The sequence below is a fragment of the Ammospiza caudacuta genome, chromosome 6 (assembly GCF_027887145.1).
Source record: "Ammospiza caudacuta isolate bAmmCau1 chromosome 6, bAmmCau1.pri, whole genome shotgun sequence".
NCBI classification, from domain to species: domain Eukaryota; kingdom Metazoa; phylum Chordata; class Aves; order Passeriformes; family Passerellidae; genus Ammospiza; species Ammospiza caudacuta.
This window is the reverse complement of record NC_080598.1, coordinates 32,189,010-32,205,273: the sequence shown is the minus strand read 5'-3', so window position 1 is coordinate 32,205,273 and position 16,264 is coordinate 32,189,010. Positions and strand designations below refer to the sequence as shown.

The following is a 16,264-nucleotide window of genomic DNA, read 5'->3' as shown; positions in this document are numbered from 1 at the left end:
AAATGCGAGCCAGTCTAGTTCACAAGATATCTCCACTGCTCAGTCCCTCTCTCAGGTAGAGGGCTTGGCATTACTTGCTGCCTCCAATGCTCAGGCCAACAGCTTGCTGCCATTGCAGTGCCATGGCACTGCACCCTCTTTAGACATGCCTGTAGATACTGAGCCTTGCCAGCAGATGTATCTCCATTTTCCCCTCTTCTCTTCCTTCTGCTCCACAGCTGCACTAACTTGCCTGTTGTATGACGATGCTCACTTTCTACCCAAACTTCCTATTACTAGGAGTGCCTGGTGCTTGGACGAACTAGGACCCACATGCAGTCTCTATGAGGTTGTCACCTCAAGAGGTACCAAACTTGGACTTGGGATATTTTCCCAGGTGTAAGGCATGTATTACCAAAGATCCCAAACACATCACCTGCATGAGATCTGAAGGATTTGCTGGGCAATACAAAGCAATGGGCTCTGGGGCCACTTGTGCAGCTGGGAACCCAGAGGAAGATCTTCAGGGAGAGGTAGACCCTGTAGCTATGGCTCGGCCATGCCTCAGCTCGGAGGTGACATGAGGATCTGCTCTCGCTGAGACGCGAGCTTGCTCCTATAGCAGCCTTGGCCCCAGGACCAAATGAACACGGTTTGTGACCATGCGGTGGTTTCCTATGCCCAATTTACTTGCTCGCTAGGCCGGCCCGCCTGCAAGGCTCAGCTGTCACTGCCCCCGCCCGGGGCTGGCGCCGGCTATGCCCTGCACGGCTTTGGGGCGGGGGGCGCAGCCCGGCAGCCCCGCGGGGAGTGCTCGTCGCGCTGGCCGGCCGTATCCCGCGGCCCGCCGGGGCTGCCCGGCACCCGCACACACGCCCGGCCGCCGCGGGCTCCAGGTGCCGCCGGGATCTCCAGGTGCCACCGCGGGCACTGGGACGCCGCCCGCCCCGCGCCCTCCGCCGCCCGCCCGGTGGCGAGGGGCCGGGCGAGAGGCGGTGCGGCCCCGCCATTGGCGGCGGCCGCACGGCGATAGGCGCACGGCGCGGTCAGTGCCGGCCGGCCCCGCCCCGCCGCGGCTTTATAACGGGCATCCCCATGGCTGAGGCGGGGAACCTGCTGCTGCGGGACCGGCGCCGCCGCACCGCCCCGGACAGCCGCCTCTGGTGGCCGCAGAGCCGCGCCGCCCCGAGGGACGATGATGCCGCGGGCCTGGCGCAGCGCGGGGGCTCGCCCGTTCCTGCTGGCGCTGCTGCTGGTGCATCTGCCGCCGGCTCGCAGCCACCGAGCCACGGGGCCCCGGGTAAGTGAGCTGGCCCGGGTAAGTGAGCTGGCGCGGCAGGTTGCAGCGCCCTGCCCCGGCCCGCCGCCCCCGCGCCCTGTCAGCGCCGCAGGTGGAGCCCCGGCCGCCGGGCAGCGCCCCCGGCCCCGCGACCCCCGGGCGCAGACCCTCGCCAGGGCCTGCCTCCCTCGCTTATTGAAAGCCGGGTATCGGCTGCATGCGAGAAGTTCATACACCGGTTATTAACTTGTTGGTATTTATTGCAGAAAAACACGGGAGGGGGGAGGTTGGCAGGCTGTGTTTTTATATTGCTTGACTTGCATTTAATATAGCCCCTGTTTCCAGCACATAGCTTTAGGACTTTTCTTTTTTTATGTTCTCAAGCAGGGATTAAATGAATCCTTCCAATAAAGCTAGATCCCTTCAGCCCAGGTTTCTCCCTGTAGGAGTCTAGCTCTGTTTTTTTTTAATCTGACAATGCCTGATTCTTGCTGGGGCTGTTCATTTCACTTACCAAACTATTACATTGCTCTGGGGGAGAACCCAACATTTTTCTAAATATGGTTCTCCCAGTGAGTGAGTGTTGCCACTGCAGCATCACTACGGAGTAGCGTGAGAGTTTTCAGTTATAAAGCTGTAAAACAGTAGCTGTTCTTCAGCCAATGCTGCTGCATAGCTCTGGGTAAGTGTAATAAACTTGCCACTCTGCAGGCTTGTTGGATGCAGTGGCCATGTACATTTTTGCACATCTAAATGCTATCTAAAATGCTTGAAGTGTAGTACCTAATTAACTTAGACCATAGTTAGGCAAGACCAGGAGTCTTTGAAATCCCTACTTGGCCAAAGTATAACAACAAGGGACTTGAGTGAAATGTTATTTTTTTTTACTAATGGGAGTGTTTGACCATGAAGGCTATTAAATGCTTCTCAGAGCTATGGAAAGCACACTACTGGCTGCGCTGATGTTGTTGTGTTCAGCTGTGCAGTCTCTTTTATGGCCAGATGTGTAACAGCAACTGTTGGTTCTGATCTCACTAGTTCTAAGTCAGAACTGGTGTGTGCTGTAAATTACTGAGACCTGCTTTAAAAGATCAGGAAACACAGGGGGGTTATGCATATATCTTTATTACCTGATATCAAGCAGAAACCTCAAGATCAGAGTGATTTCAAATAGAGAGAAATTTAAAGGTGATAAGTAAGAGTCTGGCTGGGTGACTAGGGTCTTCATCAGCACAAGTATCTAACCGCTTTAATGAAGCGCAACTGAAACAAAATAAAAAAATCCTGATGGTAGTGCATGTTGTGCAATGAGTCTGTATACCAAACAGTTTTCATATGTACCATTTTTTGTACTGTACTTTACAAGGCAGTTTAATTGCTCCCTGTGCTATGTTATCTTGGAGTGGGAGCTACTTCAGGGAAGTGGGAAACCAAATACAAAGGACTACTGATTTACTTTTTGCTTGAAGTAAGTACACTGACTTTGAGATTTCTTCCTTCATGACTGGGGAGAATATCAGCTCTGAACACTAACATCTGTACTTCTCTTGGAAGATGTGCCTTAAAGTTTTAACCTAGTGTTTTAATTTACAAGCTCTTAAATGGAAAGCTGTATATTTCCAGGATGTCTTACTCATGAAATCTCTATTTTTGCCCCTCAAAGTGTCATGTGAAGGTGAGGAGTTTGGTTTGCTTGCTTGCAACCAGATTAATTGATATAAGCTCCTGACCTTCATCTCTTGCAGCGATTCGACATTGCCAGTAAAGCTGTCATTAGTATAAATGTGGCATGCTTTAGGTTCCAATAAAACCAAAAATACTTTATTATTAATTTCATAAATAACGACCACCAGGTTACACCAATATGTATTTCTTGTGTGGACTTGCGATCAAGAGTGTATTCTTGTCAGGAAGTCTCCCTGGCCAGGTGTCAGTGCTGCAGGTCTGGGGAACTGCTCTTGTTCAAGTGCTAAGTGTGATACCTGCTCTTTTGCACTCTTTTCTGTATGGTAAGTGCTAGAACTATATTTGCAAGCTGAAACTCTTTTGAAGGTGAACAATAGTTTTTAGTCCTACTCAGTGAATTCAAATGACCAGCAATAATGCTTGAATCAAGTTCTAGATCTTCCTCCTTGCATTTCTCTTGCTACTGTAGTGTTGTAAGATAGGCAGCCAGTACTGTTACTAAATACATAAACAAAAGAGAATGGTTGCTACTATTTGCAGAAAATTTTGAAAAACTTGAGGTATCGAAGAGAAATAGGTATATCTACATCTTTTGTGCCAATAAGGGATGAAACTTTCAGATTAAGTGAGTTCAGGATAATTACTTGAATACCAAGGTAAATTAAAAATGCAGCTAGTACCTACAGGTCTGTTGGGGAACTTCTGGCTCTCAAAAGATGTATGAAGCTTGCTGTTTCTTGTTATAGTGAAACTATGAGCAGTGATGTGAATTCCTTAGGCTTGGTGTCAGTGACTTGTAGGAAACATCTGGCTCTTGCAGGTATGGTGTTGCCCAATGAGAGTTACTGACAATTGTCCCAAGTGAAGCCCCATAGGAAGTCTAATATCATGTCCTAGAAATAGGACAAGGCAGCTATGTGACTTGTTTCCTTACTTGACAGACTCTAGTAAAGCTTCTGCTGTGTTACACAATCACCTGGTCACTTCTACTTTTGTGGCTCAAAAGAGCATTGTGGGACTATACTTGAAAAATGTCTGTTTGAAGGATGCTACCTTCTGGAAAAAGATAATCAGGCTTTATTTGCTATTCATTTTATCTTCCTGTGTGCCTCTTTCTCTCTGCTGGCTTGAGATCTGGGGTGTGGGACAAAGCAGGTCTTGCTTCTTCCCCTCTCCTTGAACCCAAAGTGATAGGATCGGGAGCTTGACCAGGCTGGCTCTTCCATGTGGTGCCTTTAAGCAGTATTTTTTCATAGCAGATTAAATAGATTGTGCCACAAAGCTTTGTTTTCCTCCATCTGGACAATTAAGTGTGACCTTTGTTTTTTCTAGCTCAGGGAAAGATCTGTATTGGCTCTCTGCTTTCTGATTATAACTCCTGACCATTCTGAACTTCATGTATGGCAGAGAACTGTTGGTGGCAGTAATGACAAATACTAGCACAGAGAAATGGTGGATGCTTGCAGAAGGCACACAATGAGACTGCAGCAGTCAAAAGATGTGCTACATCTTGGATGGGCTTGGACTGGGGACCTGCACCCCTCCAGTGACTTCAGAGGACAAAAAGATGAGGGGACAGGGTAGTCACTCTAACGTTCTTCCTATTTCATGCATGGAAATGTGTCATATCCTCCCCTGAAAGGCATGCTGATTGGAGACCAGGGAGGACCTTACAGTTCAGTGCCCGTAAAAAGGAAGGTAGTAAATAGCAAAATTGTGATGCTACCAACAGATTCCAGTGCATAAATTGGAGTGCCACAGACACTGGGAATTTCCTGCTGCAGTTGACTACTAGCTAGAACACCAAATAAGAATCTTGGTAACAGGTGCTGAAAAGGCTCCTGCAGCTTTGTTGTCCCCTCTGGGAGGAGGCAGCAGCATTGCAGCTTATGCGGGAGTGACACAAGGAGCATGTTCTGCTCTCTGTTCACTGCAGCCTCACAGGAAGGATTCCACAAAGCGGGTGTCTTTATGCATACCAAAATTAGGGAGTTTGTGTTCTTTATGGTGGGAAGAAATTATGCAAGCATGTGTAATAAGAATATAAGGCAGAGAGCTTCATACATAGGAGGTCTAGAACAGAAAAATGAATGTTAGGTTTTCAATGACTGAATTTTGTTTCTTGTTTGAGATTAATTGCCATTCTACACTGCAAAGGTCTACACTAGTAACTAGTGACTGAAGCACTTTAATGCTTTTAGATTTCTTTACCATTGGAGAGATTAATTTAATGACAAAACAAGTACCCAAATGCAAGTCTTTAGAAAAGAGATGGAACAGATTTGTTGCTCTATGGCAAACAGCTTGTTTTGGTTGGATGAGGGATGTTTTTTACCCAGGTGAAAACTCTAATTATATATGGAGCTATGTTGCTTATTTCTCCTTCTCCTTGCTCCTTTGAGACCTTTATTGTCAGCTGAATTCATTTATGTGTACTAAAGAAACTGCTCTAACTTGTGTTTTTTAAACAGTATGCAACTCTGTTGAAGAACAGGATTAATTCTTGTGTAGAGAAGTATTAAAACATTATGTTCCTATTGGAACAGAAGGCCCTGTTTTAAACAGAAAAATATTGTAGGATTTTACTTGCTTTTTGTAGTCTTAGAGTTGGTGTTTTAACTGCCTGAGCTTCATAAGCTACAAGAATATTCCCACTCATGTTAATGAGCTGTGCTGTTAATGAAAGATTTCTGGCCAGCAAAAGATTGGGTACAGAAAAAGAAGCTGCTCATGTATTTTTGCTGGTGGTGGCAGCAAGCTCTGTAGCTGGTGGAACACCTACAATGATAACTTCTTAGACTAGTTTTCTAGTTTCTAGCTCTAGTGTGCTAAGGTAATCTTCACAGTGCAGAGCAGATGCTCTCTTGGCTTCTTTCATTTCCAGATGGCCTGAAGCAATTGGTAAGATGACTGTAAACTCATTTCAGTAGTGTAGTAGCTCTAAAATATTAATACTGCTATTTAAATATCTTAGATGTTCTTATCCTGCCATCTCAAACTAATTGTGACATTACTATGTCAAAAAAACCCCAAACAAACAAAACCCCATTTGTCTCTCACTTGGCTGGTGAATCCCAGTTCTTCTGGTGCTGGCACATCTGACAGTGCAGTTAAGTGTTACACAATAAGCTTTATGCTAACGTTAAAAGCTAAACATGGAAGCAATACAGGTGGAACTAAAGCTGATCCCTGAAGGCTGCTGTGCTGACTGTCATACTTAAGCATCCTTTGTGACAGTGTGGTGGCTTCCTGTCAGAGTCCCCTGGCAGCTGCCACGATCTCTCTGGTACTGATACACCGTCCAGGGACTTGGTGGCACAGCAGACCTTAAGCTGAGCTTGGCATGCCGTGAGAGTAGTTTACTGCTTTGGTACTCAGGTGATACTCTGGCAGAGTAGCAGCTGTTCTGACTTGAACTATGAAGCTTACAAACTTCACTGCTGTCATTGCATTGGTGGCACTCTAAGATTCCTGTGCTCAACTGTGAGAAGCTCTTGTTTGTGTAGTTCTTGCTCTAACAGGGAAGGCTGCCATTGATGTGGGTGAATCTATTCCATGCAGGAGCTTTCTGGATAAGGTGGGAGGTCAATTTGATATGTTTGCTTATGCAGAGAAACTACCAGGATGTGATCGAAGTAGTATGTAGCTGGCTGTCTCTTCTGACTGGCTCACATGAGCAGTCACAACTTGTGTTCAGCAGCTTATCTGTGAACCATGTGAAGCTTTCTGTGTGTGATGACTTTACTGCTTGTAGGTATGAGGAAGAAGTATTCTGGCACCAAAACCCTGACTAAGAATGCAACTCTGTGCTCTTTTTTTTTTTTTTTTTTTTTTGTGTTGAGGGGAGGAGGCATTGTAGCTTTAGGAGAGTAACAACAGGAAAGCATAGCTAGTCACACCAGGGTGTAAAGTTTTATTCAGGAGAGTGAAAACCACCCACCATACAAAAGAGTTCTTTGTATATGGCCTCATACAGGCTATCAGCAGCTGTTCAGCCTGAGATTAGCTTTCCCAGGATAAGGCCTTACCTTGAAACCAGCCTCATGCCTCATATCCTGGATGCTTTTTCTCTTTATTAAAGTAGGTTCTTGATGCAACTTGGGCTCCTGTGGGATGCTGCAGTAACAATATTGATAATGTTAGCAATATTCATGGGTTTTAGAAAAGAGTCATCTGCTTGTTTGGTGAGGAAAACATTCCCTCATATAGTGGGCCTGCCCTCTGACCAATGCTATTTCTTAAAAAATTGAGGTGACAAATATGGTTATTATGGTTTTCTACAAGAGCTGCTCCAAGGGAAATCTGTGCTGTCTGAGTAGAAGGCCTTCATGCTGAAAGTGCAGTCCTGCGGTGTCGTGGGTGATGATGGAGCAAAGCCGCTTTGGTTTATGGAGGGATTCACTCTTTAGTCTTTAGTGTGGCACTTCCAGGGTACCCTGGAGACTGGCCTGAGCCTGACTGGATGATGCCAAGGCATCAGAAGCAGCTTAGAACAACACCCTTGGTGGAAGGACCACCCTTGGTGGAAGGATGTCCTGTGTGTCTCACTGGAGATATTCAAGAACCGCGTGGATGCAATCCTGTGTCACGTGCTCTAAGATGACCCTGCTTGAGCAGGGAGGTGGGACCAGATGAGCCACTGTGGTCCTTCCCAACCTGACCCACTCTGTGACTCTCAGATGTTTCTGTTCTGAGTGTGTCCTTAGAGCAGTGGCCTGGAAGGCCTCGTAAGCCTCCAGCTGCCTGGGCTGTCAGACTCTTTACTGGTGGTCTCCCAGCTGTAGCCTGCTCAGAAGGATGTGCCTGCATGTTGGTTTTGTGCATTTTTGCCTCCCACTGGCTTGTGGCTGGGCCAGCTGCTTTTGAGGGCCCGCTGACAGAGGTTTTCATTTGGAGTGGCACGTACCTATGCAGCAGGCAAGTGAGTGGTAGGTGTGAAATGAGAACAAACTTAAGTACTTCCCCCCAAGGTCTGAGCCTAGAGATAGGAGAATAACACCAGTTACTATAGTAACAGAGACTGCATCATTAAGGGTTGGCTCAGGATTTTGGCAAGTATAGTCTGGCAGCAAAGCCTAGACAAGCAACCCACCAGTGCTGCTGGCAGAGTCTTCATGCAGGTGGAGGAAGTCATACAGAAACTGGTGTGTGTAGGCAGATAACTTGCTCTGCCATGGGCACCTGGACTCGCCTCCTGGGCTGGCACTGGAGTTCTGTTACCTCTGGATGAAGTAAACGAATGAATGTGAGCAGGGCTCTGTACCTGAGTAACTGCTGCAGAGGACCATACTGCTCACTGCTTTAGTATAGGCCCAGAGCATGTGCCAGGGCTCTGTAAACTGGGTTGTTTTGCCCCATACACTGGAAGTGGCTAAGGGGAAGGAAGCTAACTGTTTGTGTGCAACATTCTTTCTGTGCAAGGCATAGACTATTGAGATTCTGTTCAATGAATCTGTTGACATTGGCTCTGTAGGCTATGTGGCAGCCCTTGTCAGTCTGAAGTTAAATTTGATTCACTGCTATAAGAGCCTTTGCCTAATAGAGTTTTTCTCTATTCTGAGTCTTGTGACAAACTAAAATAATGTAATTTTGCCTAATAGAATTTTTCTCTATTCGGAGTCTTGTGACAAACTAAAATAATGTAATTTTACCCTATTCAGAGTGGAAGAAGTGTGCTCTTTCTGTGCCACTGAGATATTGATTAAAGATGGGGTTGAGAGACTGAAAAAAGTGAGGGCTTTCTCATGGGAGAGCCTCTGATCGAGTTGTAGTAAGGGGAAGGGAAGGTGTGTTGGGATAAGAAAGGTGGAGAAGTAGGGCAGATGAAATAACTTATTTTTCTAAGGTTTTTCTTGGCCACTGGTCCAGTTAATGATAGTTGGAATCATATCGAGAGGGAACTGCTGATCCTCAAATAGGGAGGAGAGGTTCCAAACACTTAGTGGGCAGATTCTGTTTCAGAGTTTCTCTTGGCCATCAGTCCTCTGTTACCACTGCTTGGGTCACAGACTAGAAGGAATGTGGAAAATGTTGTCCATCGCTTTCTCTTCCCTGTTTCATGACTGAGAATTATCATTTGAATTGCACAGGGATGCCATATTCTGCCTTTTGATGAGCAACTTCCACTAACTTAGCTGCTATATGTAGGCTTGTGATGCATGGAATAGAGCTTGTTCTATTATTCCATGGAGTCCAGAATAGTTGATTAACAACTTTTTCTTTGATTATATAGAGAACCCAAAATATAAGATCACATGATCCTTCAGTTGTAAAGCTAATACTTTAGGGTTTGATGCTCCAACAAATTAAAACAATCCAATACGGCCTTAATGTAAAGGTAACTGTCTCAGATTCTCTGGCTGTTGTGGGTTGCACAAGAAGCAGTGTGACCACATATGGTATGGAGGGGGAATGAACCAGGAATCAAATAGATAAGGAAACATCCTTAGGTGAAAGCACCTGGTAGAGGTAGTGGTATCCTTTAATGTCCAGATGTACATTATCTCTAGATCTTGCTTCTGTGTATACCATATACATGCTAGTAAGAAACATGTAGTATGGTAATCTTTTGTTGCAGCATAGACTACCTTGAGTAGTGTGAAGATTAAAGAACCTACTCCAGCTAGTACATCAAACCACTTCCCTTCCAATTTCTTTGAAGCAGATTTATATGCATTCTACACTTGGGCTTAAACAAATACGTGGTGGAACTAGGTGCAAGTTAAGAACTAAAAAGCCAGAAGCTCTTGGGTGTAATTTCCAAGTGGAGGATATTAAATGAGTTGGAGTTTGTGGATACTAGCCATATAAAGAGGTTTCTGTCTGAGCCAAGAAGCTGCTTCTGATTTGGGTTTAGTTACCATACAGAATGGCGGTAACTGTTGTTGGCTTCTGCCTGGAGTTTTGCATTTGGCTTATTCCTTTGCCCTTAAAAGTAAGCAGACAAGTGTTGCAAAAGTAGATAAGCTGTGCGCAAAAGTAGTTTTAAAAAATGTGTATGCATCCAGAACACTAGAGTATTATCAACTCCAAACTTGTAGGGAAATGTGAGCTTTAATGTGTATGCATCTCAGGCTTAGTAGAAGCAAATTACTTTTAACATAGAAATCTGTGAGACTGGTATGTGTAAAATGATCAGTGGTGTTAATGCAATAGTTTTTTTGCTTGACAGTTCTGGAGATTAGCTTGACTTCTTTCCCTTTCTACGTCTTAACCTCAAAGTATGTAAATCTAGAAGAACTTGATCCACCTTTTAAAATTAAAAACAATACCAGTATCTGCAGCCAAGTCTTTGGAGTCCTGTCAGGTAAGGGATTGAGTGTAAGTGCTGCCATATCTTCCTGCTGTTGTAGTAAACTCTAGCCACTTGGATTCTCAGTGCTTCAGCTGGTGGTGGTACCTGACATGTCTCATGCTTTCCATAAAGCGGGTGAACATGGAAGAATTTTGCAATGATTTTTTTTTCAGGGTTGCTATACTACCATTCCCCTGACTTTGTCAGTGTCTATGGGCTGTATTTCCTTCTTTATTATTGCTTAGGTGCAGAGGGAATTTTTACGAGCAGGGATTGTACCCCTACATTTGGAAGTCAAAGCTATCTGCTGTGGGCTTTATTTTGTTAGGTACTCTGTAGAGCCAGGGATGTTCTGCTTCATGGAGTCAGGGCATTCTTTCAATGGCAGTAGCTGCTCTTGGGCTCCCTTTATTTTCCCAGTTTAAGCTTGAACTGTAGAAGGAGTAGTAGTTTCAATTTCTACAGACTTTTACAAAATTGGACATAATTTGCTGGTGGTAGGGTATTAATGATTGTTCAATCCATTGTCTAGAAGTACAGGGAAGTATGTCAGCCCAAATTTTTTGTTTTGTGTGCTTATCTTCAGGAGTTTGCAGGGAGCTGAGTGTTCTTTTCACAGTGAACTAAGAAGCTGCTTTATTCTCCAACTTAGTGGTGCTTTTCTTTTTCTAAATTAAGGGCTCATACATCGAGGTAGTCTAGTTGTCTTTGAAGTAAGCTGGATGTTACTAGTTGTAGCTGTTGAAGACTTAAGTTTTCCAAGGCTGTCAGGTTTTGTTCTCTCCTCAGTTCCCCCGAAGTAACAAATGTATTAGTACAAAAAAATTGTGCTCTGCTGGATTTGACCTAAGTTACTACCCTTCTTAAAATGTGAAGTTGTTAAAATCTAACTGTTGGAGCTCTCTTGAGCTTCCCAGCTCACCTATTAGTCATGTATATCCTGAAAAATCAGGATTAAATTTAAGGTGGCTGATAGAGCTATAAATAACTGGAAAAGGTAAACTTTTGCCATTTTGTTACTAAAATAGGGTGTCTCTTAAGGGTGAATAGGACAGGGAGTGGAAAGCAATCGGTGTGAAACTTCAGCTTTTCTTCTCTTTCTCTTCAGTTGTCAGTGAGGCTGTATAAATTTCAGGATTTTTGTTGTGAACAATAGATACCTAAAGGAGCTCCAAACTAGCTAGGTTGTGAAGAGAAGTTGATCTTTTCTTTACCACAAAAGTGCTTCTTCACCTGAAGCGGTTTGGCAGCAGTATTGGAGCTGAAACTAGCTGTTGATCATTAGCATACTGCAGTGTATGTTTTGCAGATTTCTAATCTGGATTTGATCACACCCATAGGATGAAGCATCCTAACTCATTTGCACTGTTTTGTAAAATCTCTTGGTGTGTAAACAAATATGATGTGTAGATGTTAGCTTTTATCCTAGGAAGATGAAGCTATCCTGGTTTGTGTGTATGTGGTTCTTGCATGAAAGTAATTAAAAAAAAGTCAGTTCCAACTTCCAAATTGAGTTTTGCCTGTGTAATTAACTTAAGAAGAACACAGCATATCTTCTAGAACACTAGGAGCTTTTTTGGTGCTGAAACTGGAACTGAGTGGGAGGAAAAAATTTACCACACTTGAATAAATTTAAGCATTCCTAAAAACTGTCCCTCAACGTTTCTGGATTTTGCCCAATTGTATGAGAAGTACATTTTGAGCCCAAAGATTTGAGAATCAGATCCAGCTTGAATAGCTGATGTCATAAGCAAACTAAGTTTCTAAGTTTCCTGTTGGAACACTAAGAATTTACCTGAAAGTCCTCAAGTTTTGGTTCTAGTTCTGTTGGCAAACAAAACCAAACTTGTTTCCACAGTTGCTTCACTTAATCGAGGAATTTTTTCCCTGGCCCCTGCTTAAGTCCCAGAACTGGGGAGGAGTTCAGCAGTAGAACCTCATGCAATATGAAGACAAAGATTTGATTAAAAAAAATCAAGCGATAGTGTGCTCTTAAGTGAGTGACAGTCCGAAATAAAAAGCTTAACTTCAACTCTAGGCAAGTTTTTCTCTGTAGCAAAGAATCATGAACTACAGAGGCGTAGCTCTTTCTTCCCCCCATGTTTAAAAAAGGTAGGTATTTTCCCATAGAAACTGTTCTTGCTGTTAAACTTCAAAACCTCAGGTATCCCCTGCAACTCTTAGCTCTTTATTGCTTTTGTTAAGGAAATTTCCACGTCTGACCTTAAGTGGAAAGCTTCTACTGTAACTACTTCCAAGTTAGCCTGCCCATTAATAGTGTTACCTACAGAATAGCTTCTGACTAGCTTTTCCTTTGTCTAGACTCCTGTCAAATCTGCTTCATTCCCTCTTAAGATATGTACTCCCTGGGTGTGCCTCTGTTCAGGCAGGACAACAGGAGTGGGAGAACAATTCTGAACTTGGTAGTTTTTGCTGAATTGTGCCTGAAGCCTTCCTCCTGGTAAAGGTGTGTCCAATTTCAGGAATTCATGCTTTTCTTTGGAATCACTGGGGCAAGTAAATCAAGTTAAACTGCACATATATTCCACTTGACATGTTTTCCTTCAGGTTGTTCAGCATTGATAAACTCACTTATAAAGCTATAACCAACCTTTCAGGGCAATGATTAAGTGTGGCATGTCAGAGCAAAAGCTAAAAATTACTTTCACTTCTTTCTTTGTCTTTACCTTTCATGAAACTGTGGAGAATATAAGCACTTGTATTCAGGAAGTGCCAGAAGGCTGATTATAGACATGATGAGGTCACCTCAGATTAAGAGGACAAAATAGGGTGTTATCTTTGGCTTGTCTCTGGTTAGTATTTATTAGAAAGCAAACCTAGGGGTTACCACAAACAGCCTAAGCCAAGCATGTCAGTTCTTCACTGTATGGCAGACTGATGTTCACGCATATCCATGCATTTCCTAAGGCAACCAATTAGGATCAAATGAGAAGAGATAATCTTGTTAAATCTCATGCCAGTGTTCAGATGGGTAGAATTGTACTTATCTGAAATTGCTTTAGTGGGACTTGCTAGTGGCTTTTGTTTCACTAGCAGATGTTGATTTAAAAATACAAGACTCTCTTGGCATCTGTTTTATTGTGAAGTGATTGACACCAGTGCTAGGCATTGTTTACACAAAACATCTGAATGTAGTCACAACTGGATTCAACAAGATACTAAGTGATGACAGCATTTATAAATGCTGACACTGATGAAGCCTATTTAGTTGATGACCTATTGCACTAAATTGCAATCAAGATTTGATGGATTTGAATAGAGGAAACCTCTTAAAATAGGAAAGGGACAGAGTTTGAGGAAGCGTTTCTTATGCAAAGTGCAGGGAGTACTTCCTCTTACTTTCCCCAGCTCTGACCTTGTTTTTTCTGATGAAGCAGCTGCTGCAGTATCCACTCTTTAACTGAAACTCTTACCAAGCTGCTGCCCTGGCTTCTTGTTCATCTTGAATACTTGGCTTAGAGCTTCACATCCCTGAAGTGAAGGAAAAGCACTATGAAGTTTCCCCTTACTTTAGGGAGTGACATGCCCCTGTCTTAGGTATTCATTGGGGAGGAAGTTGATGGTAGCCTGTGACGTCTTGTTCTCAGCTGGGGATTATTAGAATGTACAGCTGACTCTTGGGAAGTACTTCTAGATGTACTCTAGGGTAACATCTATGTTCTATCTAGTGCTGTATGCAGAGTCTGCTCAGCTTGAACAATTTTAGTTGGGTTTACTGGTTTCAGACAGTGAGCTTGATTTTGTTGGAGGCTTCTCTTCAAATGTGATTCCTGTTTGGGGAAAGTTTTTGTGGAAATTGAGTGAGATTACAAAGTCGCCCCACTTTAAATCTCAAATGGCACTGATTCAACAAATGCTACAAGATACTAAGGAGACAATTGTGAAGGGCTGAATTACTATCTGGCAAATGTCTATCTCAGTTGAAGCTTGTAATCCGCTTTGGTTATTGCAATATAAGCTCTTGGGCTAGAAAAGTTCAACAGTTCCGGAAAGACGGGAGAGCTCAAAATCTGAGTTGGTGTCAGAAAGCGACAAAATGAAACAGAATTGTAATTAATCACTTGCATTCACTTAATTTCCTCTTCTTCACTTGGTTGATTTATTTACTGGTTTATTCACTTACGCCAGGGAAAGCTGCCTTTCTAGATTTCAGACCATCCCTGTATTTCTTAAGCCTCACTGATACTACAGTACCTCTAATGACTAGCAAGCACCAAGTTATCTACAGGACCAAACAGCATGGATTGTTCTTGGCTGGAGTATGAGGAATGTTCCTAGAATCTGCAAACTGGAAATGTTTCTGCTTTTGTCATTGCTTGTGTGGTTGGTTGACCTTGCCCAGCTGCCAGACCCCTCCTCACTTCTTCCTATGCTCCAGCATGAGTTTTACTTAGTGACTTCAATCTTCTAGAAAGCATCTGCTCCATCATGGCCTCTCCATGGGGTGCAGCTTTCTTTCAGAAAATACTGACCTGCTGTGCTGTGGCATCTTTCCCAGGGGCTGCAGGGCAATACCTGCTCCTCCGTGTTTTTTCTGTGGGCTGCAGGGGAATCTCTACTTTGGTATCAAAGACTCCTTCACTGATCTTGGTTGGGCTGTGGCTTCTCACTTCCCGCCTGCTTCCCATGCCATGTGACATTTTGCCCTTTAGGTTTGCTCTCGGAGGCACTGTCAGCCTGGCTAATGGACTGCTCTTTGGCCTGTGGTGGGTGTGGTATGGAACCAGCTCTGTCCAGCACAGGGCACCCCCTGTCTTCTCAGGGAGACCACCTCTGCAGCTGCTACCAAAACTTTGCCATGTAAACCCAATACAGGTGGTCAGACAAGGCTTTACACTGTGAGTCAACATTGCTGCTTCTGCAATGCTGCCTTGGATTGCAAAGCTCCCAGCAGAGTTAGCAATAGTTTTGCTTCTGAAAGTACCACCAACTTGGAGTTCACACATCAGTCAAACTGGTTATGTCTTAAAGTCACCTGCTTCAGTCCTTATCAGGACAGTGTGTCTAGGAGAGGCTCCATGTGGTTTTTCTGTGACAGGTGACAGTACACCTAAGCCATATCAGAGAAGATGTTGTCTAGTCTAAGTTCTAGTCTGTGCTTTTAATTTTTTAGGATGTAGCCTCAAATTGACTGAGTACTTTCAAGTTCTGTTCCCATATGAATGTAGATTTCAGGCTAATTGTGTTAATCTGTGTTTTTCCATATGAATGCCTTTACCTGCAGAGCAGTGCAGTTCTGTACAATTGGTAAACAGCTGCTTTGCAGGCATGGGGGTGACTTTCATAGTAAGGAAAGGGAAAGCCTGATCACCTTGAAGTTCTAGCTTCTACACATTATAGATGTTTCAGATCATGGCATATAGATGCAGGTTCTCTGGCAGTGAGTTGAGTGCTAAATCCTACATGAATTCAAGTACCTGCATGCTATTCATTTCTGGCTCCATGAAGAGCCTCTGAACATTTTGATATGGCAGGGCTGTCACATCCAAAGGTAGGGACTGGCTTTGCATCTTAGCCATTTGAAGGGGGAAGAGATCACACTGTTAATGTAAGTGCTATAACTGGTCCTGGTAGTCAATAATTCTGAAAAAGGACTGCCAAATATTGTATCTCCTGACACACTTTGACCTGGGAAACTTATAGAAGCTAGTAATTTTGGTCACCAACAATCTCCAAACAGGATAGGAATAAATGTTTATAAGTTTCTGGAATCTGACAACTTCTAGCATTTTAATCTGAGGGTTTAAGCCTTTACCAAATAGTTTCTCAAAGTCCCATGAAGACTAAACCACTGTAGTAATTCACAAACACTGACCTTACACTTTAAAGCACTAATGAAACTATTACTTTACTTGCATTATGTGAGTCCTTTTAGCAGGATGTAGTGAAAAGTACAAACTTTAAGTAAAATGTAGTAATAAAAAAAAATTATCCTAGATATTGAGGTGCCACTATTTGAGTTAAGATTGTTAGCATTTAAGTGCAACAGGCAACAAGTTTAGTTG

General features: G+C 43.6%; 1 protein-coding gene across 2 annotated transcripts in view; it reads left to right on the top strand.

Moving 5' to 3' along the window:
- The first annotated feature begins 1,108 nt into the window (after positions 1-1,108).
- The window catches only part of SMOC1 (SPARC related modular calcium binding 1), a 127,839-nt gene continuing 112,683 nt past the window's right edge, over positions 1,109-16,264 (top strand). For both annotated transcript variants that reach the window (XM_058806822.1, XM_058806821.1), the window contains exon 1: positions 1,109-1,279. In XM_058806822.1, the coding sequence (XP_058662805.1) occupies positions 1,175-1,279 (105 nt within the window). In that variant the 5' untranslated portion in view covers positions 1,109-1,174. The remainder of the gene's footprint in view (positions 1,280-16,264) is intronic.